This window comes from Euprymna scolopes, chromosome 39 (genome assembly GCF_053919585.1).
Source record: "Euprymna scolopes isolate OS-2025 chromosome 39, ASM5391958v1, whole genome shotgun sequence".
NCBI lineage: Eukaryota > Metazoa > Mollusca > Cephalopoda > Sepiida > Sepiolidae > Euprymna > Euprymna scolopes.
In genome coordinates, this window is record NC_136520.1 from 80,788,599 (window position 1) to 80,813,256 (window position 24,658).

General features: G+C 33.5%; 2 protein-coding genes across 3 annotated transcripts in view; one reads left to right on the plus strand and one right to left on the minus strand.

Annotated features, from left to right (window-relative positions):
* The window catches only part of LOC145263896 (hydroxyacylglutathione hydrolase, mitochondrial-like), a 257,028-nt gene that overhangs the window by 65,128 nt on the left and 167,242 nt on the right, over positions 1 to 24,658 (minus strand). The window lies entirely within an intron of this gene.
* On the plus strand, positions 2,669 to 22,007 carry LOC145263892 (uncharacterized). Its single transcript, XM_080120973.1, has 2 exons — positions 2,669 to 3,140; positions 17,004 to 22,007. The coding sequence occupies exon 2, from the start codon at positions 18,436 to 18,438 to the stop codon at positions 19,333 to 19,335; it is 900 nt and encodes a 299-aa protein (XP_079977099.1). The 5' UTR covers positions 2,669 to 3,140; positions 17,004 to 18,435; the 3' UTR covers positions 19,336 to 22,007.

Here is a 24,658-nt window from a genome sequence, read left to right on the forward strand (position 1 = left end):
TTAACCATTCGGTCAGATCTGATATTATAGAGGACACATCCTTTTTAAACATGGAATGCAGAGGTAGATCAGATATGAATGTACGGAAGCTATCCCAGTCAGCCATGGAGTATCGGTATACAGTACGGTGGAGGGGTACGTCTAGGGACTTATTACATTTCATTTTTATCTTAACTGATATGACGGAGTGGTCAGAGGATCCTAGAGGAGAATGAACATAGCTCAGGGGAAGTTGAGAGAAAAAGGTCTAGAAGGCTTGCATATTGACCTGTAGTATCGGGCACACGGGTGGGCTCGCGAACAATCTGAGTGAGGTCATAAGCAATGGCAAAATCATGACAAAACCTCCCCCTCGTCGTCTGTCTTATTTGAGTGGGTCAGCCATTCCACATCATGGGCGTTGAAGTCACCACAGATGTGGATGTTAGCCGAGGGATGTGCAGACAGGATGTGGTCTATTTTCTCAGATACACTCTTAAAGATAGTAACTCTTTTTTTAATTTTTTTTTTATTCAATTTTCATCCCAAACAAGGCACAGTGCCACTTTGAAGCAGGGGGCTACTATCAGGGTCATTATGAAGGGAGATGAGTAAAAAGATGTTTGTTAACATTACACTTGAACTTCTGTATATCATTGCAGTTGAGAAAGCAGAATCCCGGAAGGAAGTTCCAAAGACCCGCAGTTCTGGGGAAGAAACTATTGGAGTAAAAGGCTTTCTTGCACCTAGGGATCTCTACTGTAAAGGGATGAGACTTAGTAGCTTGTCGGGTTTGTCGGGGGTAGTTACGTCGGGGAGGTACAAGTGTTTGCAGTTCGTCAGAGCATTCACCATTAAAGTATTTGTAGAACAGGCAGAGGGATGCAACATCTCGTCGATGGGACAGAGGCTGAAGCCTAGATGACAGTTTAGGACCTATCAGATTGACAACTCTCTTTTGAACCCTGTCCAGGAGCGAGAGACAAGCAGCAGATGCACCAGCCCACATGTGACAACAGTACTCCATACATGGGCGAATGGTGGCCTTATAGAGGTATAGGATACTGTCAGGCGTAAGTAGTTTTCTAGCACGGTAGAGGGAGCCAACATTCCTTGCAGCAGCCTTGGCAATGCTCTCAATGTATCTATTCCAGTTCATATTCCCTGTAAACGTTAGGCCGAGGAGTTTAAAAGAAGTACTTTCAGGCAATGTGTTCTTGGCCATTGCTATTGGTGGTAGAGAAGGTTTCTTGTAGTTATTGAAGGAAACAAGCTTAGTCTTAGCAGCATTGAATGTGACCATCAATTTTTGTCCCCATTCCACTACAGATTGGAGGTCATCCTCTAGTGTTTCTGCCATTTCCTTGGATATGTGTTCATTTGTTTTCCCCTCATATCTGTTATAGAGAGTGGTGTCATCGGCAAATATACCCATCTCCAAAACAATTTTATCAGGGAGGTCATTTATGAATATCAGGAATAATAGAGGTCCAAGGATAGACCCCTGAGGTACTCCCGCATTTATGTCATATTGTTTGGATGTACGACCGTCGAGGACAACTTTGATTTTTCTCTTACTTAAGAAGGATTTAATTACATTATGAATTCTTCCAGCGATTCCATATGATCTAATTTTCCTTAGAAGACCATCGTGCCATACCCTGTCAAAAGCCTTAGATATATCAAAGGCCACCGCTCTACCCTCCCCTGTTTTGTCCAATGAACGGTATATACGTTCAGAAACTACAGTTAAGATATCTGCTGTTAAACGGGCTTGCCTGAATCCATATTGTTTGTCAGTCAGGAGTTTAGCAGCTGTTAGGTGCTGGACTAGGGCTTGATTAACTTTTTTTTTCAGGTTAGTTACTTCGAGTTGAATTCATCTGGAAACAAGATAAATTTCCGACATAGTTTAAAATTTAGATTGAAATGCATGTTTTACGTTTATAAGCCTAATAAAACACAATGATTTTTATTTAATATGATATTTGATATTACAGACAAGCATAATAGACCAAATAACAGACAAGACTTCTTATATAAATATTCGGAAACTAAGATGCGTCCATTCAATCTGCATGGATGAAAATTACATTTACAAAATTAAACGTGACAGATCGTCCGGTGGATAGATCCTTTCACAGAAATAATTGGACGCATCTAAAGTGTAGTACATCTACTTAATCTCCACATATTTAAAATACAAATTTCAAACTTAAATGCGTCAAGTTAACGGATAAAACATCTTATGGTGATGCTGGCACTAAATAGAAATATGAAAATAGATGCGTCCACTCAATGTTGGAAACTCTATTCCAGGACCGACCGATGGCGCACCTTAATCAGAACTCGTTTAAAAGTCACACACACACACACACACACACACACACACACACACACACACACACACACACACACACACACACACGTGTGTGTGTGTATGTATGTATGTGCGTGTATATATGTGTGTGTGTGTCACACACACGTACACTTACACGCATATATGCGCACATATACACATACACACGTGTGTATGTATATGTATTTGTGCATATATATATATATGTGTTCGTGTATGTAAGTGTGTGTGTGACTTCTAAAAGAGTTCCGGTTAAGGTTTGTATAATCTCCGTTTCACATCCCCACGGAAACGGAAATGTTTGGAAACCGTTGTTTAACAGGAAACATCCATCAATAATTGAAGCAAACAAACAGAACATAATTCGGTAGGTCATTGTATCTAAAACTGCCCTCGATGATGCCATCAAGTGTAACCTGGATACTGCAATCGTTACCTCGCTCTTGTGAACAGTTAGATTCGATCAATGACATGATAAACAATTGTAATGCTATTTTCAATTTTTTCTACATGAGTCAGATTTGCAACTTATAATAGGAACATTCGCTGCAGCAGGAACTTGAATATAGAAGCATTAAATCAAGACAGTATCACTCAAAGGTGACGCACAATTCTCAGCCAAAAGTGACGCAAATGTATTGGCCAAAGGTGATGCAAAAGTATCTCTCAAAGGTGACACAAAAATATCGGCCACGTCTTTTATGATTTCGTAAAAATTCTAATTTCCCAAGATCTCGGATTATTTCTATTAACCTACTGAATTATGAGCAAAGAACTCTGGATGGGTTGCAAGTGATTTAAGGTGAGTATTTCACCCTCTGCTGTGATTCTTTAGATAACAATCCTCGGTAACTGCAATAAAACCAGACGCAGACGTATTATTCAGTATAGAAATGTAATATTGCAATTTTTACTGAAATTTTTGTTTCAAGTTCTCACACAAATCATCGTAAGAGATTACTCACTGATTCTTCTTCTTCTTCTTCTTCTTCTTATTCTTCTTCTTCTTATTATTATTATTATTATTTGTACTCACTAGGAGTTCTCACAAATGTAATCATCAAAAATTACGTACTAGCAGCAACCGGGTGTGTTCTCTAAAGTTTGGGTGACAACAATTCTTCCCAGATTTCCAGTACTCCTCACTTCTTCCGATAATCTTTGCAAAGGAATTTGCATTACTGCAGCAGCCGCTTGCCACTGATTTCTCACAGGCAACAATCATTGGTCTTCACTGGAATTTTGTGTGGCAACAAGCCTCCCTAAGATCCCAGTTCTCTTTGCACTCATCCAGTGGAGGTCTGGTTAATGCTTTCTCTCCTCGGTCTTTCTATCCTTCTTGATTCTTCATGATAATTTGGTGTAGTGCCATTCGATGCCGACACTATAATCTTTGTGCGTGGAGTAGAAGGAAGGAACAGAGTTAACTTGCAATTTTGTAATTTCAGTTTCTTGGTTCGATGTAGTGTTCCTTTATCTTTTGTTTTACTTGTGTTGTAGTTTCCATATAACCGGTTTTCATTTATAGCCCATATGGACTAGTTTTCACATAATTTTGCTGTACTTTATCATAACTCAAGTTCATACAAAATTTCAGCCAGATTGAACCATTAGTTTATGAAAAACTCAAACAGTAAATGCGGTATTGTGATGACTGCGTTAAATACTATTAATCCCTAACTGTGCATAAAAAATACCATAATACTTAGTTCGCTGCATCTTATCATAACAAAGTCCATACAAAATTTCAACCAGATTGTCTAGTAGTTTCCAAGAAAAAGTGGAACGGACAGACAGAGAGATAGATAGACATACATACTAAGAGAAATATAGCTTATTATTATTATTATTATTATTATTATTATTATTATTCCATTCACTAGGAGTTCTTACACAGATCATCATCAGAAGTTGCTCACTGACAAAAACCGGTGGTGTTCCTTGGAGTTTGGGTAACAACAAGTCTCCCCAGATTTCCTGTAATCCTCATCTCTTTCGACAACTTTTGCAAATAAATTTGCGTTATCGCAACAATTGCTTGCTGTTAATTTCTTACAGGCAATGACAATTGTCTTCACTAGAATTTGGATGGCAATAAGCTTCCCCAACGTCCCAGTACCCTCCGCACCTGTCTAGTGGAGGTCTGGTAGTGCTTTCACTCCTCAGTTTTTCTATCGTCTTTGACTCGCTCACTATTTGTTATAGTGCCAGCCGATGCCGGCACTACAATTTCTTTCTTTCCTCTTTTTTAGGTGGGGTTGAGGGAGGAATAGAGAAATATGAGCACAGGGGGAGAAAGAGGGGATAAGGAGCTAGATAGGGAGGGGAGAGATGGGAAATGAGGAGATGGGAAAGGGAGATAGTAATCAGTATACAACTTCGCAGCTTCAGTTTTCTTGATTTTATTTTTGTTTTATTTCTGTTGCATTTTCTATATGTTCGGTTGGCGATTGTCATTCTTGTAGGTTAAGTTCGGCATTCTAGAGTTTTCTTTAAGTTTTCAGCATTACTGTCCGTTGCCTCGTCTGAGCCTTCTCTTTGATTCTGATTTCTCCTAGTCTTGTTTCCAAGTTCTTTGTGACTATTCCTAATGCTCCTACAATTATTGGTATTATGTTGATTTTCTTCAGGTTCCATATTTCTTTTAGTTCTCTGATAAGTTCCACATATTTGTTTCGTTTTTCTGTCTCTTTGCTCTTCACCCTGTTGTCTGCTGGGTCGGCAAAATCTACAATTTGACAGGTTCTTTCTTTCTTGTTAATTATTATGACATTCAATCTTCTGGCTCTGATGGGTTTATCTGTTTGTACCTCCATATCCCAAAGGATTTTGTGGTTTTCATTTTCAAGTGCAGTCTTCAGCTTGTGTCTGAACCATTTGTCTGTGCGTTCAAGATGCAGTCGTCTGCAGAGCTCCCAGTGCACTATCTTCTCCATGCGGCCGTGCCTGTCCTTATATTCTTTTTGGGCTAAGCTGCTAGATTCGCTTATTATGTGGTTTATTGTTTCGTTGTTTTTGTCCACAAAGTCTACATTTACTGTTTTCCTGTGTTTTATCTATTTTAGTTTTAATGTGGTTTGTTCTAATCGCTGTCAGTAGAGATTCTGCTTCTCTGTTTATGTGCCTTTACTGTGCCATGTGTTTACATGATTCTCTTCTTTTGTCATTCTTATGAATCATCCATATGGTACTTTCTCTTCTCACTTTTCTTGTCTTTTTGTCTTTGGTTTCATCATATCCTGTATTGTTCTTTCTGACGGTATCCCTGGCTGCAGTGATTAATCTTTCTGTGTTCTGGCTCTTGCACTTTTCCAAATCTTTTTTGTACTTTCTACACAGTCTTCTATATTCAATAGTCCTCTTCTCTCTTTTTTCCTTTTCACATAGAGTCGGTCGGTATCATGTTTTGAGTGTAATGCATTGTGCATCATCATTAGTTTATTAGTCTTCTGATCAAGATGCCTAAGTTCCTTCTTGGTCCAGCCTATGAATGGTTCAGAGTACCGTATTAGCGATATTGCTCAGGTGTTTATTCCTTTAATTAGATTTCTACTGAATAGTTTTGTTTCTAAGAGTTTTCTTGTTCTTCTCATATACTCTTTTCCAATCTTCTCTTTCAATTCTTTAGATTTGATGGTGTCTGCTTCCAGAACATCCAAATATTTGTAAGTGTCATCTTTATCAAGCGTTATCATCTCCTCTTGATTGGCCAGTTCAATACCCTCTGATGTCCCTAGTTTTCCCCCTTTCATCTCCAGTAGTGCACACTTTTCCATCCCACATTCTATTCGAATGTCCTTGCTGAATATTCTATTTGTGTTTATCAGTTTTTTTAGATCCTTTTTGTTTTTTGCAAACAGCTTTAGGTCATCCATACACATGAGGTGGTTTATTCTTTGTTCTGTGCCTGTAAACTTGTATCTGGCATTACATATTTTAAGTATATAGCTGAGTGGCATCATGGCTATGACAAACAGTAATGGTGATAGCAAGTCTCCTTTTAAAATGCCTCTCTATATTCTTATTTCAGTCAAGGGTTGTCCTCCAGCTGTCAATTCCAGTCTCCATGTTTCCATTGCTTTCTTATTATTTCTATTAATAATTTTGTCACATATTTTGTACATTTTTATGCATTCAATTATCCATGCATCTTGGATTCTGTCATAGGCCTTCTTGTAATCGATCAATGCCACGGATAAGTTAATTTTCCTGCTTTTAGCATCTTTCAAGATATTTTGGTCTATGTATAGCAAGTCGTGTGTCCCTCTTTTTCCTTTCTAACATCCTTGTTGTTCCTCGGGCAGTAGTCCACGAGTCCTAAGGGAGTAGTAGATCTGTTCACTTAGTTGTAAGAACCATTAATTTTTCAGATTTGTTTTTTAGTATTAATAATTTGTATTATTTGGATCATTCCGACTACTGTTCTCATCTTGAAAGGTATTCTTACAATGTTTCAGCTGATGTAATCTCTGACCTCTTAAAGTGCATTTTATCAACGAATTTCAAATGAAACTCATTATTCAATACACCAACATGTAAAAAAATGTTAACCCGATTATTATTATTATTATTATTATTATTATTATTATTATTATTATTGTACTCACTAAGAGTTCTCACACAGGCCATCATCTGATATTACTAATTGATAACAACCAGTGGTATTCCCTTGAATTTGAGTGACAACACATTTCCACAGATTTCCAGTACTCTCCACCTCTGTCAGTAACCTTTTCAAAAGAATTTGCATCATCACAACAGCTGCTTACCATTGACGTCTCACTGGCAACGACTATTTGTCTTCATGGGAATTTAGATTTTCAATATTACTGTCTGTTGTATAGTTTCAATCTTCCCCTTGATTCCAATTTTATTATTGTTGTTGTTTTTGTTGTTGTTGTGGTGGTGATGGTAACTTGCACTCCTTCTATCAAGCATGACCAGGTAGAAGTTTTACTTAAATAATTCATAATTGTATTCTTAAAATCGCCTGTACGAAGGATCAACCTTCAGAAGACTGTCACCAAGATGGCTTTTCACTTAGCACTTTTATCTGTTGTGTCACAGGTCCTTGCAGACAATTCTAGTTTATTTTTTTCTTTTTAATCAAATTTAGGATGCAGAAAGCATACACAATGACATCGATTTTCACAGTTGTAACATTTTCCAAGCTAAAGCAGAATTGTATATGATTAAAAGAGGATGTGGAACAAACATATATGTGAAACTGTGGCGAATGAACATTAAAAAGCAAATGGCTCAAACAGCTTAGCCTCTTTCTTTTTCCGCTTCTTTTGGATTCACTCTCTTAGTCACCTCTAAAGTCAGTAAGTTTTCACAGGAACGTGTTAACTCAAAATATTTTAAACCAATGATAATCGTTTAAAAATCCAAAAGTAACAAGTCTATATTAAAGTAATCAGCTGACACAAACTTAAATCTTCTATAAAACAAACAACCAAAAGCTAGAAAGAGAGGTTTATCTAACCGGTCACATGGTGAACAGAACTCAAGACCGTTTGCTCAACGCCCACCAGGCCTTTAGTCAGAGAAGGTGAAAATGGAACCTTCAATGACTCACATACAAGCCTTCTTTATCTCGCGCACACATTCTTATACACTAGCAAGAGTTAGGCAAACAGAAACGAACTGCTATATCTATACATCTATACACGCAGTAACAAGAACAATGTTTATCAACACACAAATACGATATCTCGCTACTAAATACTAAGATGTGTATATTACTAACACATGCATATTAATTACACTTGTCATTATTACTCAACTTTCCTTATCAAACATTTACTGAGCAAATATAAATTTTTTTCATACTGATAAAATTGTAGATATAAAACAATGTTTTGTAATAAAATTTCTTCTTTCTTAATTCATACAAAACTAATAACAATAGTAAAATTAATCTGAATAATTTTCACCAAAAATGAAAATTGAAACGCCAATTGAAATACGAACTAATTAATCATGAAATCAGAACATTTCTAAAGAAATGGCAGAAACACTAGAGGAAGACCTCCAATCTGTAGTGGAATGGGGACAAAAATGGATGGTCACGTTCAATGCCGCCAAGACTAAACTAGTTTCATTCAATAATTACAAGAAACCCTCTCTACCACCTATAGCAATGGCCAACGACTCTTTATCTGAGAGTACATCTTTCAAACTCCTTGGCCTAACGTTCACAGGAAACATGAGTTGGAACAATTACATTGAAAGCATTGTCAGGGCTGCTGCAAGAAAGGTGGGCTCTCTCTACCATGCTAGACAAATACTAACACCCGAAAGTATCCTGTACCTCTATAATTTTTAATAAAGATGAAAAGTCAATCAAAAAATATAGGTCAATTAAAAATTCAAGTACTAAAATCAGCAAATTCGTGGACACTGTTAACAAAGTCCGTCCACTACGAACTTCACAAGACATTTTAGAATGTTACTGCTTTTCTCGAATGCAATATCATTTATAGTGGATTTAAGGGTTCTAATATATGACGCTTCAAGAATTTTTAATTTTTTAATATTATTTTCATATTATTTTTATTCTAAGATTGCAGGGAGGACAGTTATGTTGATTTTAATACCCGAATTTTTAATCGACCTATGTTTTTGATCGACTTTTCATGGACTATATATTTTAACTTATCATGGCCTAAAGCCGTTTACTGTATATTTTAGTTTTCACTTTTAACTCTCATTTTCGCTCCTTCATACTTTTACTTCAACACCTGAAGATGATTCTTGGATGAATTGAAAGCACTTGTGAGAGTAACTATTATGGAACTTTTATTAATATTTTGGATTTTGAAAATCGAAAAATGAATAAAAAACAATCATAAAGCAGTGTCTCCTTTGCATTTAATAATATTTGCTTGAATATAATATAATAGGGGAGGTTTTGTCATGATTTTGCCATTGCCTATGACCTCACTCAGATTGTTCATGAACCCACCCATGTGCTCGATACACCCAGTCAATATGCAAGCCTTCTAGACCTTTTCCTCTCAACTTCCCCTGAGCTGTGTTCATGTTCCGTTCTATCTCCTCTGGGATCCTCTGAGAACTCTGTTGTATCAATTAAGATAAAAATGAAATGTAATAAGTCTTCAGACGTACCTCTCCACTGTACTGTATATCGATACTCTATGGCTGACTGGGATAGCTTCCGTACATTCATATCTGACCTACCTCTGCATTCTATGTTTAAAAAGCATGTGTCCTCTATACTATCAGACCTGACCGAATGGTTAATTGTAGGCATAGACCGATTCATACCATCCAAAAATTCCAACAAAAACCTTAAAGCCAGCCATGGTTCTCCTGTGAATGTGCTGCTGCCATCGCGCACAGAAATCACCTTTTCCGTAGCTACCAACGTAATAGATGTACTGAGACTAAAGCTGCTTTCAGGACTGCCAGCAACCACTGTAAAAGAGTAATAAAACATGCAAGAGAGCTATATGCTCAGTCTGTTAAATCCAAAGTAGCTAAGCAGCGGCTTCGTTCCCACCAGTTCTGGCAAATAGCAAACAGGATCTTGAACAGAAGCGTGCGTTCTATCCCAACTATCATCAATGGACCTGAGGTCATCTCGTCAGCATCAGACAAGGCCAGACTATTTGCCAAGAACTTTGCAGCTAATTCTACCCTATGCGACGAAGACCATCAACTCCCTGTATTTTCTCCTATGACAGACAATACGCTATGCAACATAAAAATATCTGTGCGTGATGTCGTCAAGCTAATCAAGAACCTTGATTCCAGTAAAGCAACTCGCCCTGACAGCATTCCAGTTATAGTGCTGAAAAAACTCCAACCAGAACTTGCCCCCATACTTACAAAACTGTTTAAGCATTGCCTTAAGGAGAAGTGCTTTCCAACGCCCTGGAAAGCCCTTTATTTAAGAATTCAGGTGAAAAGTCATCTCCCTCTCAGTACAGACCAATAAGTCTCCTGTGTGTCATGAGTAAGTTGTTGAAATCCATATTAAATAAAGAAGTAGTCAACCACCTCAACAGAAACAACCTTCTTAGTGACATGCAATATGGTTTCTGCTCTGCAAGATCTACAGCAGATGTGCTAACGGTTATATCACATAAGATTAGTGAATCTCTTGACAAAGGTTTCCTTTCCAGGGCAATTGCTCTTGACATATCAAAGGCCTTTGATAAGGTATGGCATAAGGGCCTACTTCACAAGATTTCCAGCTACGGTATTACTGGAAATGTTTTCTCAATCATTAAATAATTTCTCTCTGATAGGTTCATAAGAGTAGTGATTGATGGGCAGAAATCAGAGGCCCACAGTATTAATGCTGGAGTTCCCCAGGGGCCCATCCTGGGCCCAACTCTCTTCCTGATCTACATCAATGATCTCCCAAAACACATACTTAAATCATTCATTGACATCTATGCTGATGACACTGTTACGTTGTTGCTCTATAATAAAGGGTTGAGTGCTTGTTGTGTCATCTCTAATAATGGATTAGAAGAGATGACGTGTTATATTATATATTTATGTTGTATCATAAAGGGAATCGTGTGTGAGTGACATGTATTTTCAGAACTTACCTCTGCTTATTCGATGTTGGACCATCTGGAATTTCTCGTCCTGGAGAGAGACTTGATACCTGTTTTTGGATGAAGATTCAATCACTCCAAGACAAGGAATTAGTTCTATAGTTTATTTCACTTTTCCCAGATGTCCTGCAGAAGGTGGAAAGTGAAATCGGCCTGTGTGGGTTCTTCTTCTACACACGTCAGCATTCGTCCCCCCTCCCAGTGAAGAGGAGGAGACAACGGGAAGCCGTCCGTTGTCTTCTGAGTCCAAATCAAATCTCAACGATTCAGCTAACCTGATCGCATGACTCACACGCAATCAAATCAGCTGATCTTTTATTCCGGTCAATATGTTTACACTATAATTCACCTCTTTCTTCTCTCTCTCTCTCTCTCTCTCTCTCGCTATTCCTTAACAACACGACTATCTATGGCAACACATCAAAGGCCGTAAATGACAAAGTTCTCTCTAATTCTCTCTCCTCTGATCGCGTGGTACAATGGGGGAAGGGGTGGCTGGTTACTTTTAATGCATCCAAAACCAAGCTTCTATCTTTACATCATCAACGCTCTGATCCCCATCTGGCATCAATTGAAATGGATGGCTCTCGTCTTGGGGAGGCTCCATGTTTTGCCAAACTTCTAAGTTTGACCTTCACTCCTGATGTGAAATGGAACACGTAAATCAAGTCTGTTGCCAGGGACGCTGGGAAAATGGTGGGATCCTTCTACCACTCCAGAAGATATCTCACTACTGATGCAATTCCCTATATGTATAAAAGCCAAGTACGTCCAAGGATGGAGTAGTGCTGCCACATCTGGGCAGTAGCTGCTAAAAACAACCTATCCTGCCTGGACAGAGTACAAAATAGACTTCGTGGTTTAGAAGGGGATTCCGTTTTCTCTTTTCAGCAACCTCACTCCCACAGAAGAGACGTTGCGAGCCTGTCTTTGTTTTATCGTTATTTCCATGGCAGGTGCTCGTCTGAGCTCCAATCCCTCGTTCCCCCTCGCAAATCTTTCACAAGAAATACTGGCTGAAACTACTGTCATTAATTTTCCCCACTCTTTATCTGTACCTAAATCAAAACGTAGATTCCATGAGCAAAGATTCTTCCTTAGAACTGCACGCAAGTGGAACTCTCTGCCGCTTGCCTGTTTCCCACCTGACTACAACTTGGACGCCTTCAAGTCCAATATAAACAAACACTTGACAAACCGCCCCCTTAAGTAAGACACTCTATCAAAACTCCCAATACTAATGATTACTACAATACTATCTCATTGATTACTGTACACACAATAGCCCTTATCTCTGAGTGGCCTTCGGGCCTTGATAAGTGGTGACCCCATGTAAAAAAATAAATCAAAATAAAAATATGATATAATATAATATATATATATACATATATATTTATATATATATATATATATATATATATATATATATAAACATATATATATACAAACATATATATACATACAAATATATATATACAAATATATATATATATATAAAATATATATATATATATGCAAATATATATATATACAAATAAATATATATATATATACAAATATATATATATATAAATATATATATACAAATATATATATACAAATATATATATACAACATATATACAAATATATATATATACATATATATATATAAATATATATATGTACAAATATATATATACAAATATATATATATACAAATATATATATATACAAATATATATATATAAATATATACATACAAATATATATAAATATACAAATATATAAATATACAAATATATATATACAAATATATATATATACAAATATATATATATAAATATATATATATATAAATATATATATATAAATATATATATACAAATATATATATATACAAATATATATATACAAATATATATATATATACAAATATATATATACAAATATATATGTATATACAAATATATATATATATACAAATATATATACAAATATATATATATATACAAATATATATATATACAAATATATATATACAATATATATACAAATATATATATATATATACAAATATATATATATAAATATATATATGTACAAATATATATATATATATACAAATATATATATATAAAAATATATATATATATAAATATATACATACAAATATATATATATATATACAAATATATATATATATACAAATATATATATACAAATATGTATATATATACAAATATATATATATAAATATATATATATAAATATATATATATATAAATATATATATATACAAATATATATATACAAATATATATATATACAAATATATATATATATATATACAAATATATATATATATACAAATATATATATATATACAAATATATATATATATGTATATACAAATATATATATATGCAAATATATATACAAATATATATATATATATACAAATATATATATATACAAATATATATATATATTCAAATATATATATGTATATACAAATGTATATGTATACAAATATATATATATACAAATATATATATATACAAATATATATATATACAAATATATATATATACAAATATATATATATATACAAATAAATATATGTATATACAAATATATATATATACAAATATATATTTATATACAAATATATATATATACAAATATATATATACAAATATATATGCATACAAATATATATATATATCGAAAAATATATATATACAAATATATATATATACAAATATATATATATATGCAAATATATATATATATACAAATATATATACAAATATATATATATACAAATATATATACAAATATATATACAAATATATATATATATATATATATACAAATATATATATACTAATATATATATACAAATATATATATATATACAAATGTATATATATATACAAATATATATATATACAAATATATATATATATATACAAATATATATATGTATACAAATATATATATATACAAATATATATATATATATATATTAATATATATATACAAATATATATATACAAATATATATATATACATATACATATATACAAATATATATACAGATATATATATATACAAATATATATATACAAATATATATATATATATATAGATATATACAAATATATATATATACATATATATATATATATATATAATTAGTTCTACCTATGTATTGAGCACTTTTGAAGTAAATACTTAAAGTTTACGCATAAATTTATACTTTCGTATATTAATTTTATGTGAGTAGATGAGGTAGTTATATATATATATATATATATATATATATAGTAGAAATGGTAATTAATAAAAACTGAAGAAAGTGCTCAATAGTGATGTAGAGCAAATATGCGTTTTATTTTTATTACCCTATCTTTCTGTTAAGTTACAGTATTGTTTCAGCTACTCGGCCGTTTTTTTTTTGGCCGTCTGTAGCTTCCTCAGACTTTTACAGAAATGTTCGTTCCTGTAGAAAGTGCCTTTTTTAATGTTAAAATGTATTCTCAGAATCCATCATGTAATTATTTTACTACAGTAATCCTTAAAAAGTATATTCCAGTTAAATTTTAGCTTTACAGCATCTGTTATTAATTTCTTAGGTGAAAGTATGCAATAGTTGCAAAACACTATCTTCCTCATCACGTTTGTAATGGGGTTCTAAATAATCACATTATTTTTTCAGTGCACTTCATAAATGCATAAGTGAATGTGTAAGTGTATGAATATATAAATAATTTAATAAAACAAACATAAATATTTCCTTTAACTTAATTATTCGAAAAAAAAAAAAAAATTAAAAACGCCTTTCCCATATGTTACGTGACTTCAGCACGGTTTGTAAAATGCAGGCAGAAGTATCGGATTTATTTCTGTAAATGAATAAATATATACAAACGGACCCCTTAATCTATAAATATGGACGTTTAAACGATGATAATGCATTTTACGCACATTGCTGAAATAATAAAGTTCTTATTTAGTTACCCATTTTAAATAAGTTAATTATCATGCACTTTCATGGAATCCCTTGGATTAATTTCCTTTTCCGGGCAACGCCAGAACATGGACAGCTAGTATAACGGTAATGTGTTTGTCTATCTGTTTGTCTATTCGCTTTCTCTGTTTTCCCATATTAATTCTAAATCATTGTGCGTCAGGTTTGCTCAATTTTCAATCAAGTAAGTGGGATAATTCTCTAACGAATAAAGTAAGTCTCTTTCAAAACTTTAAATAAAGTAATATTATTTTCTATTTTCTTAAATACTTTATTGTTTCCATTTCTTTTCAGTGGGAGGTGATGGTGGTCTAGTGATTAACGACACGGACTGACGATCTAGGTTCTCCAAATTCGAATCCAGTTCATTTCACAAAAAAAAAAAAAAAAAAAAAAAATCACTTTCACTTAGGATATTGGCAACATTACATACCATGCCTTTCTAAGAAGGAATTTTGACTATAAAAAATTAGGAAAATCAATACCAAGGATAAAATCTTAGGATTCATACGATATGATGATAATTTCCTTACAGTCATATTAAAAAACGTACAAAATTTTTGGTATGCTTGTGCATTATACCAGATTGACAAGAAACTTCTTGCGGTTTTAAACTTAAATTCAGATGAGCATATCTAGGCTCAAACAAAAATTTATTAATCGAAATAAGCACCATCAGAATCAACACACGTTTGCCAACGCAAAACAAGAGTATTTATGCCAGTAGCGTAAAAATCTTGTGTTCTGGTGGCAGTGAAGTCGCTGAAGGCGTTTTTGATATCGCTTAGGTCTTTGAAACATTTCTTACGCAGAAAGTTGTCGAGATGCTTGAAAAAATGGTAGTCGTTAGGTGAAAGGTTTGGAGAGTATGGCGGATTAGGCAGAGTTTCGTAGCCTAATTCGTTCAAATTCTGGAAGGTCGGTTTAGTAACGTGCGTCGGGCATTGTCGTGGATGAAAATTACTCTTTTTCTGTTGACTAATGCTGGATGTTGTTGTCAAAGTTTCTGATGCATTTCATCCATTTGTTGACAGTACTTTTTCGCTTTAATGATTCTGTCTCAAAGTGGTTGGAAATCATCGTTTACGTTAGTCTAATTCAGAAGCGAATTCTCGAACAGTTGTGCGTGGATTGGCTTCGACTAAAGATCTTAATTAATCGTTGTCAACATCCGATGGCCGACCACTACGCTCATCATTTTCAAAACTCTCGCTGCTGCCATGAAATTTCTTAAATCATTATTGTGCTGTACGTTCAGTAGTAGTTCCTTGGCCAAACATTTCGTTGATATCGCAAGCTGTTTCAGTAGTTTTTCGGTCCAGCTTAAATTGAAATAAAGAAAATTGTGCAAATTTGCTTTTTTTTCCATCTTATATTCAACGTTCTAAAAAGAAGGCATAATTGTTTTAAACGATTGTAATTTAAACGATTAGATAGAGCGAAAAACGGTCTTAAAATGATATATAAGGTGACGGTATTATAATGAAAAGAAAATACATCATCAATAATGATGTAATCAAAATTAAAAATTCCGCAAGAACTTTCTTCTCAACCTAATAATTGGATATAAAAATACATTTTAAATAAAAACATCACGTACTGACGTATGATCTTGACATTAGTAAAAGTTACAAAAATTACGAAAAATGATCGCGTAATCTGCTAGAAGTACTTTGTTTAGAAAAAAAATTCGTTATTATCGGATAGGTTCGAACACAATTTTCTCTTTTTAAATCGCGAAAGGTTATTGAAAACAATGGAGATAAATCAGTTTGTCATAGAAGAAACTGTATTATTCGACGAATTTTATTTTTTCTGCTCGATCATTTTTCGTAATTTTTGGAATTTTTATTAATTTCGACATAGCACGTATTTATGTAATAGTGTTTTTTTTTTTTTTTACTTCAAATACATTTTTTTGATATCTAATTATATATATATATATATATATATATATATATATATATATAATTGAAATTATTTGTTAATTATAACATCTATTTTTATTTTTAATGTTACTATTGTTTGTATCCTTTTGTCTCTTTTCTTTTCAGAATCAACGTTACTGCTAACATCATCAAAACTGACCGAGTGCGTCTCGTATGTCAAGTGAACCTCTCAAGTTTCAAGACCCCTACAATTGATCAGTGATATTCATTCTGGAGTCACTTTACATTAGCCCATTTTAAAACATGAGACTTTCTCGTTTAAGAACCTAGCTGGAGCGATAATTTCTCTGTTAATATCTTGGCAATGAACTCATGGATATGAATGGCTTTAAAACGATCAACGTTGCTTGCGCTACTTTATATGATTGACAGTAAATATTACTATATCACAAAACAAGTTTACTTTTAAACATAGCTAGACGGATCTCTGAACCGTTGGGTCACATACTATCACTACACATTACATTCTAATTTTATTCGAAAATTCATAAACTATAACATACTTTTTAAGAATTCTTTTTGCATAATTAAAACAATTAAGTCTCTTTAATTCTATATTATTATTATTATTATTATTATTATTATTATTATTATTATTATTATTATTGTCCACTAGGAGTTCTCACACAGGCCGTCACTAGCTATTGTTCATTGATAATAATCTGTAGTATTTCCTCGAATCTGAATGACAAGTCTCTCCAGATTTCCAGTGCTCTCCACTTCTCTCGATAACCAGCGAAAGTGATTTCATGTTATCTCAACATCCATTGATTTCTTGCTGGCGTCGATCATTGGTATTCCTTGGGATTAGGTATCGAAAAGCTTCCTCAAAACCCCAATCATCTCCGCACTCTTCTAGTGCTCTCTCTCTCTCTCTCATCGGTCTTTCCAGACCTTTCACAGCTCTTTCATGTGGCACCATCTGATGTAGACGCCACCATTTTTTTCACACAGATCATTATAATAATCAGTGGTGTTCTTGGAGGCTGAGTGAGTCTCCCCAGATTTTCAGTAATTTCCGCCTCTTTCGATAACGTTGCAAAATATTTTGCATTATTACAATAGTCGTTTATAATTTATTTCTCACAGGAAAACACCATTATTGGAATTAGGATGGTAATAATCACACCCGAAGGCCCTAGCAATCTCTAAACTCTTCCAGCGGACGTCTAATTGAAGCTATCCCTACTCGGTCTTTGATAGTTTTACAAAAATATTTTTTTATTCAAATTTTATTGTGCTAATTAATGATATCAAATAAATAATAAATTAACCTTTTGTACTCTCATTTTTTGCATCGGGAGAATCTATAATTCTAAAGATGATAACCGTTGTAATAATGTTGGAAAAAGGGCAGTATTTTTAACCGACCCATAAGTAATCAAATTTTATTCATTCCATTCATCATTTTTAATCGTCTCATAATATTCTTCATCGTTTCAACTAAACATCCACCCATCTCATTAAACCTTATCATCGAGTGGCTTTTTGGCGTGAACAAGTGGTGGCTCATTAGTAAAATAATAAATAAAAGATAATGTCTATTGCTAATGATCCCGTTTCTGTCTACGTTTTCATCGTGTTTGGGCTCTTCTTCCTAGTGCTTGGTACGGTGGGTAACATCACATCTTTAATCATCCTCAGACGTAGTGCTCTGCACCGCCTAAAGATCCGCCCCTATCTAATCGCTCTGGCCATTTTTGATCTGCTCGTTCTATACCTAACTCTTGCGCCTGCATTGGCCATCATTAGCCTAGGAAGCAAGTCTAAACCTCGATCAACAATGCAATGTCGATTACTTCTTTATAGTGGTTTCTTTGTTATCGACTGCTCCTCCTGGATCACAGTGGCCATTACGATTGAACGTTTGTTGTACATTGTCCGGCCTCATATGATACGCCCGCAACGTGGAACTACAATTGCCCTCTGTCTCACTATAGGTCTAGTGGCCGTCATTAACATCCCAATAGCCATGGGATGGACCGCCGTCAAAGGCAAGTGTACGGTTGACAAAATCTACTACATGGTAAACTTTGGAGTCTGTAGTTACATACCGGCTATCATTATGATAGTATCAAATGTCGTAATCACGTACACCCTGTGTCGCCGACCGAAGCTTGGACCTAGCACCGCTACGACTAAACGTAATAACAGTATTCGGATAGCCCTGGCTATAAACTTGATCTTTCTAGGTACAACATTCCCGATGTCGATAGTCTGGGCTATTATCGGAAGACTATATTTACCATTGTATCTCATGAATTATGCTAATTATTCCGTTAACTTTGTGATGTATATAATTGCCGGACAGATGTTCAGGCAAGAACTCAAAATTTTATGTTGCACGAAATCGGCATGCTGCCAAAAGTCCGATACATATTCCCCGACTTCGGCAAACGCTACATCTACAGCTTCCACGACGGATACCTCAGTTTAGTTCAGTAAGGGGCAAAATTAATAACAACCTATGAAACATATTAATTCAATCTTATTTTACTGTAAATAAAAATAATTTTTATTCTTACAAATGAGTTGTTTTGTTAACCTCTTCAATTTCACTGTTTTTCTTTTAATTTCCTATAAAAAAGCAAATATTTATTATTGCTACAATGTTGCATCTCCGTTTTACAACTACTTCCAGTTGATGAACTTTCTGCATTTATACCTTATCAGCGTAAATACTCCCGATCATCCAAACAAACAACAAGGTCCAAACCATTTACTATAGAGATCTGTAGTGTCACGCCTGACTATAGATAATGTATTGTGGTGATAGTACGTCTTTGGAAAAGGCAAAAGAACAGCGTCAACAATTAATATACATGTAATTAAATAGTCGAATAAAAAGATGGATACAAACATAAATGTTATGAAGAATTAATTCAACAACAGGAATCTTGTAATTCCGTACAAAATGAATGACCGATCCCCAAAATGTATAAACATTTTGATCCCTCCCTCCACTTATAAATTCACAAAAATTCAGTAAACTATCAATTTTTAATAAGTATTTATTCATTGACCATCAGAAAATATAATGAATCCATTATTCTTTAATCTTAGTGAAATTATTATTATTTATGCAATCAAAAATACTTTTACTAAAGTTATAGATTCAAGTACTTAAAAAGCATGAATTCTTTTTTGCGTTTGTTACGAAAATAAAGCATCGTAGATTTCAACAATTAAAAATGTTTTTAAAAATTTCTTTCAGGAACATTACATAAAAACCCTACAGTCTGTGTTAATGAAATCAATATAACTCGAAAAAAATCCTCGAACTAATGATATTATCACTGTATTAAGCATTGCTTTTTATCGTCACAAAACATAATATAATTGCAAAAAAATATTTCATGTGATTTTAATAACAATTTCTGAGGAAGTTTTAAATGTAATATTATAATATTTCCCTTGTACGCATAAACGTGTAAACATCAGCGTAAAAATTTTATTTTATAATCTTGAAAATAATATTGAAAAAATGAGGTCGCAGGCTAGTAAGAAAGAAATAAGTAAAAAATCGTACGATTTTTTCTAACGATTAATTTGAAAAGTATGACTGGACAGAACGGCGAAAAAAAAAGTAAGTTTATAACTTTTATTAATAAATAATAATTTTTCTTTTAAATTTGAATACTATTTAATCATTAATAAAGACATTTTTAGCTTATTTTTGAATAAATAAAAAAAAATTCAGATTAAATAGAGTAATGTAATTTCTAAAATTGACTTTTTGAACACCATTTCACAAGCGTTTTATTTTCAAGTCTAAGGAAAACATTGGTAAACAAACGTCATCCATAATTTAAAACTATTATTTAAAAAAATCCAAGTTAAATATGAAACTTTTCTTAAGGAAAAATAAAGAAATTCTTACTGATGTGCATTCAAAAATATTCTAATTAAATTAACACTTTCTGTTTTATTACAACAAAATTAAATTAATTAAACGAAATAATTACAGTTCCTCTGATCCGTATTTTGAGAAAATCAACATGATTTGTGTTTACAATTCAGCGAGACGTTTCTTTGTGCAGTAAATCGCTTTTTTGGTTTAGTATGCAAGTTTTAGTTGAACAAAGTACACATATTTTTTTTCATTTGGTATTTTTTATTTACTTAGTATCATTGAAATTGTTTAAGAAAACTGATAATTATTTTTTCAGAGATTTTGAAATTTGATTTATTTGGACTTGAAATTTGTACAAAATGTGTTTTTTTTCCTCAACATTTTTCACTGTATTTTGTTAACACGTTAAATATACGTTTTCTCTTTTGCTTTTAGAGATTAACTTTGGTCTGTTCTCTTTCAAACACAATCACAATTTAGACGTAAACTAAAAATAATAATGGTAAGCCTCTATTAAGAAGCATAGGAGTCTGTTTTTTCTGCCATTTTTGTTGGAATTCTTTTGTACCAACAATTGTATATCTCCATGTACATATTTGTTATATTTTTATTCTGGTTCATGAGTTACATTTGCTGTCTTTTGTACCTTTATTAAACTTGGGTTCGTATATTTTGATATTTGGACGAAACTACTATTAGTTTTAAATAAAAAAAAAGCAATGCTAGCTCCTTTGGAATGACGTCACTGAATCAAGCGCGAAAATCTTCCTTTTCGAACCTTGCCGCCAAGGAGAGTGAACGCATGCTTCATTGTCAGCCGTTGATTATAAGGATTCCTGAGCCTTTCCTTCTGGAAGTACAACCCGGCAAGAAGAAAATACCGGTCGCGACGAGGCGAACACTTCCTTAAAATTTTTATATACTCGGCGACAATACGCGCGTATTTTGAGAGAAAGAAATTTAGAATAATTTCAAAGCCTTCAAACTGACAGTTAAAAAAGGCAAATGACTGTAAGCCTATCTTCAAACACTTGAGTATGTTCCATTACATAAATTGTCTGCATATTTTTGAAAGTATTCTTTCTTAATTTTCATTTTAATGGTAATCTTTGTTGTAGTGACGTCTATAATTTACGAACCATTCTTTGTGCTATTTTTTTTTTTTTTTGTTACTTGGAGTTTTTCATTTTTGAGTGCTTGCAAAGAAAATAATTTGCAACTTATTTGCAAATAAAATCTTTTCATTTTAAACAAGACCTCTTTCTACTTTATTCTTTTGCTCCCCTCCTCTTTATTTTATACTTTTATTTTTTTGCAGGCTATTGTTTCATGTCAAGTTTATCTGAAAACGAATTCATTTCCGACACTTTGCAAATTATTACACTTTGCACCGTATGAACTTGTACGCGTGTTTCCTTCCCTTTACCTCTTTTGAGACACGTTTTAATTTCGTTAATTTAAGAGGGGTTAAACTTAACTTCGCAAATACCGCTACTTTTTTTTTTTACACAGTGATCACCACTTATCAAGGCCCGGAAGCCACTCAGGGATAAGGGTTATACTTAATGCATCCTGTTACCTCCCAACCCTTTGCGTGTCTCTTAACTGTATACTCATAAGGATTATTCAGTTACTGCCATTTCCCTTCTCGGTCTTGTTTGAATTAGGAACAGATTGGGTTTTTTATATTTTCCTTTATTCAAGGGCGAATGTTCATATTTGTTTCATACTTTTAGAAATTTGAAATTATAACCTTCGTCTCTTTGTAAACCTCACGATGTAGGTCGATTCATCTTCACCCTTTATATAAACAAAACAGCGTAATTTGTTATGGAGAGGCACGGTGCGGATGAACTCAAAATCTGGGCCAACAAAAATGGAATCCGGGAATTGGATGACCTGGTCCTATGACGCAAGTCGTTTTATGGGTCAGACCGTTGTATGGAGCAAAGTTCGAATGAACTTAAATCCTGGCCGACAAAAATGAAACCGGGAATGGGATGACCTGGAGATGACGTAATTCGGTCGCAGGTAAGACCAAAAGCAAACGCCGGGCTGGTCAAAATATGGGTCAATGACGTCAATTGGTTTATGGGTTACCAGGTCGAAAGTCCATAAAAGTGAGATGGTAAACAAAAACAAGACAGAGACGCGGAGACGGGGAACGAGAGACAGACGACAAGGAACTGTCTGTCACGTTCGCAACCTACACCTCTCCACCTCCACCGTCGTATTGTGTATATATGAATGTTTGTTAAATAAGCCAAGTTTGTTTATAACAAAGTGTCTCGTTATTCATTGATAAATCAACAGCGGTCATTCCAATCACTAGACGATTTACAACAAACATATATGTATAAATGTCAAACACACTATCTCTCAGTTTATCTATCGAGATATTAAAAAATCTCTTATAGTTAAGTTACAGGTGGTGCTCATGTAGTAGAATGTACCCTGTCTCTAGATGAAACACTAAGACTCTTCCTAAGACGAACAATAACAACAACAATACAGAATATACGTCATCTTCATACCACTCAGGATATAACAAATTTGCAAGTCAACCCAGCAAGAAACTACTAGAGATGACCATTCAACGGAAAATAAAATATGAACATCACAGCCAATGATTCTCCTGTACGTATATCAACACAAATAATTAACCCATGGAACACTATGAGAACATGATTCTTACTCGAATACATCCACAAGTTTATCAGCATAAATCTGATATGGACAAGTGAACATAACTCCCCAAACAAATGACTTCCTGATATACGTTAAGACGGGGAAACTAACACAACTCTAAAACGAAAACGACGTATCAACGCCCGGAGCCATCATGTCTCCAACTAAGTCCTCGAGCAAAGTATAAATACAGCTGGTTTTCGACAACCAGCCAGAATAAGCTAGATCGCCGAACATCAACAATTTTACAGAAATGTAAAATATAATTTGGAAGACCAAAGTTTGCTTAGAAGCGTTAAAGTTCTTGAATAAGAAATAAACAAACGTGTTAGAAAATTTGTTTCAAAGTTCAGTTAAATGTGTGTGCATTTACCTTCTGGGGTTTGTGTTCACTGGAGATAAAGTAGCAGGCTTAAAAGAAATGTCAGCGTAGTATCTTCCAGTCTTTTAAGATGGGCGTTGTTGATGTCAAAATTCGCATCGCAGGTGTCCCTGGAAGAATCCTCAATTTCTGTTCCCGAAGCCAGTGTTTTATAGGCTTGTTGAATTTTACACAGGCTTGTTAGGGTTTTTATTGGTCGGAAAATATTTTCAGTTCACACATTCCAGTGAAAACCGGTTTGCCTTTGAAGCAATGAAGAGAGACAATCTCAATGAATATAGAGAAAGAAAAGACATAATAATTAGTTATTTGCCTTTTTTCTTAAAATCGAATCCCGATTTAAATTCAGACTAGCATAAAAAAGTGAAAAGGAAAGAAGAAAGAGTAAACTGAACGAACAAAGAAAGAAAAGAGTAGCTTATTATACACGTCCGTTTGGCACATCAATTTCTAATCCACCATAGGTCTCGGAAAATCATAAGCATCACATACACACAGACGCGCACACATACACACATATATAAACATATTTGTATGTGTGCTTGTGTGTTCCTTATAAAAAGAAAAGGGGATCCATATAAAATATAAAATATTAATCCTATGTAAAATTAACCGTGAAAAATAATGGAAATATCTTGAATCTCTAAATCAGTGGTTCTCAACCTTTTTTTTTTTTTTACTCATGGACCCCTTTTCCCTTCTTTTTATCTTGGTGGACCCCTTCAAAACTATTGGTCATGAGACAATCTTCTATTTTTCACTAATATAAATTTTGAGGTTTTAATAATCAAAGGAATAATTAAGCTTTATTTTAAATGAAAACTAATTTAATGCAAA

What these genes read in the sequence shown, in the direction of transcription:
- LOC145263892 (XM_080120973.1), top strand. Translation starts at nt 18,436, where the DNA reads ATGTCTATTGCTAATGATCCCGTTTCTGTCTACGTTTTCATCGTGTTT.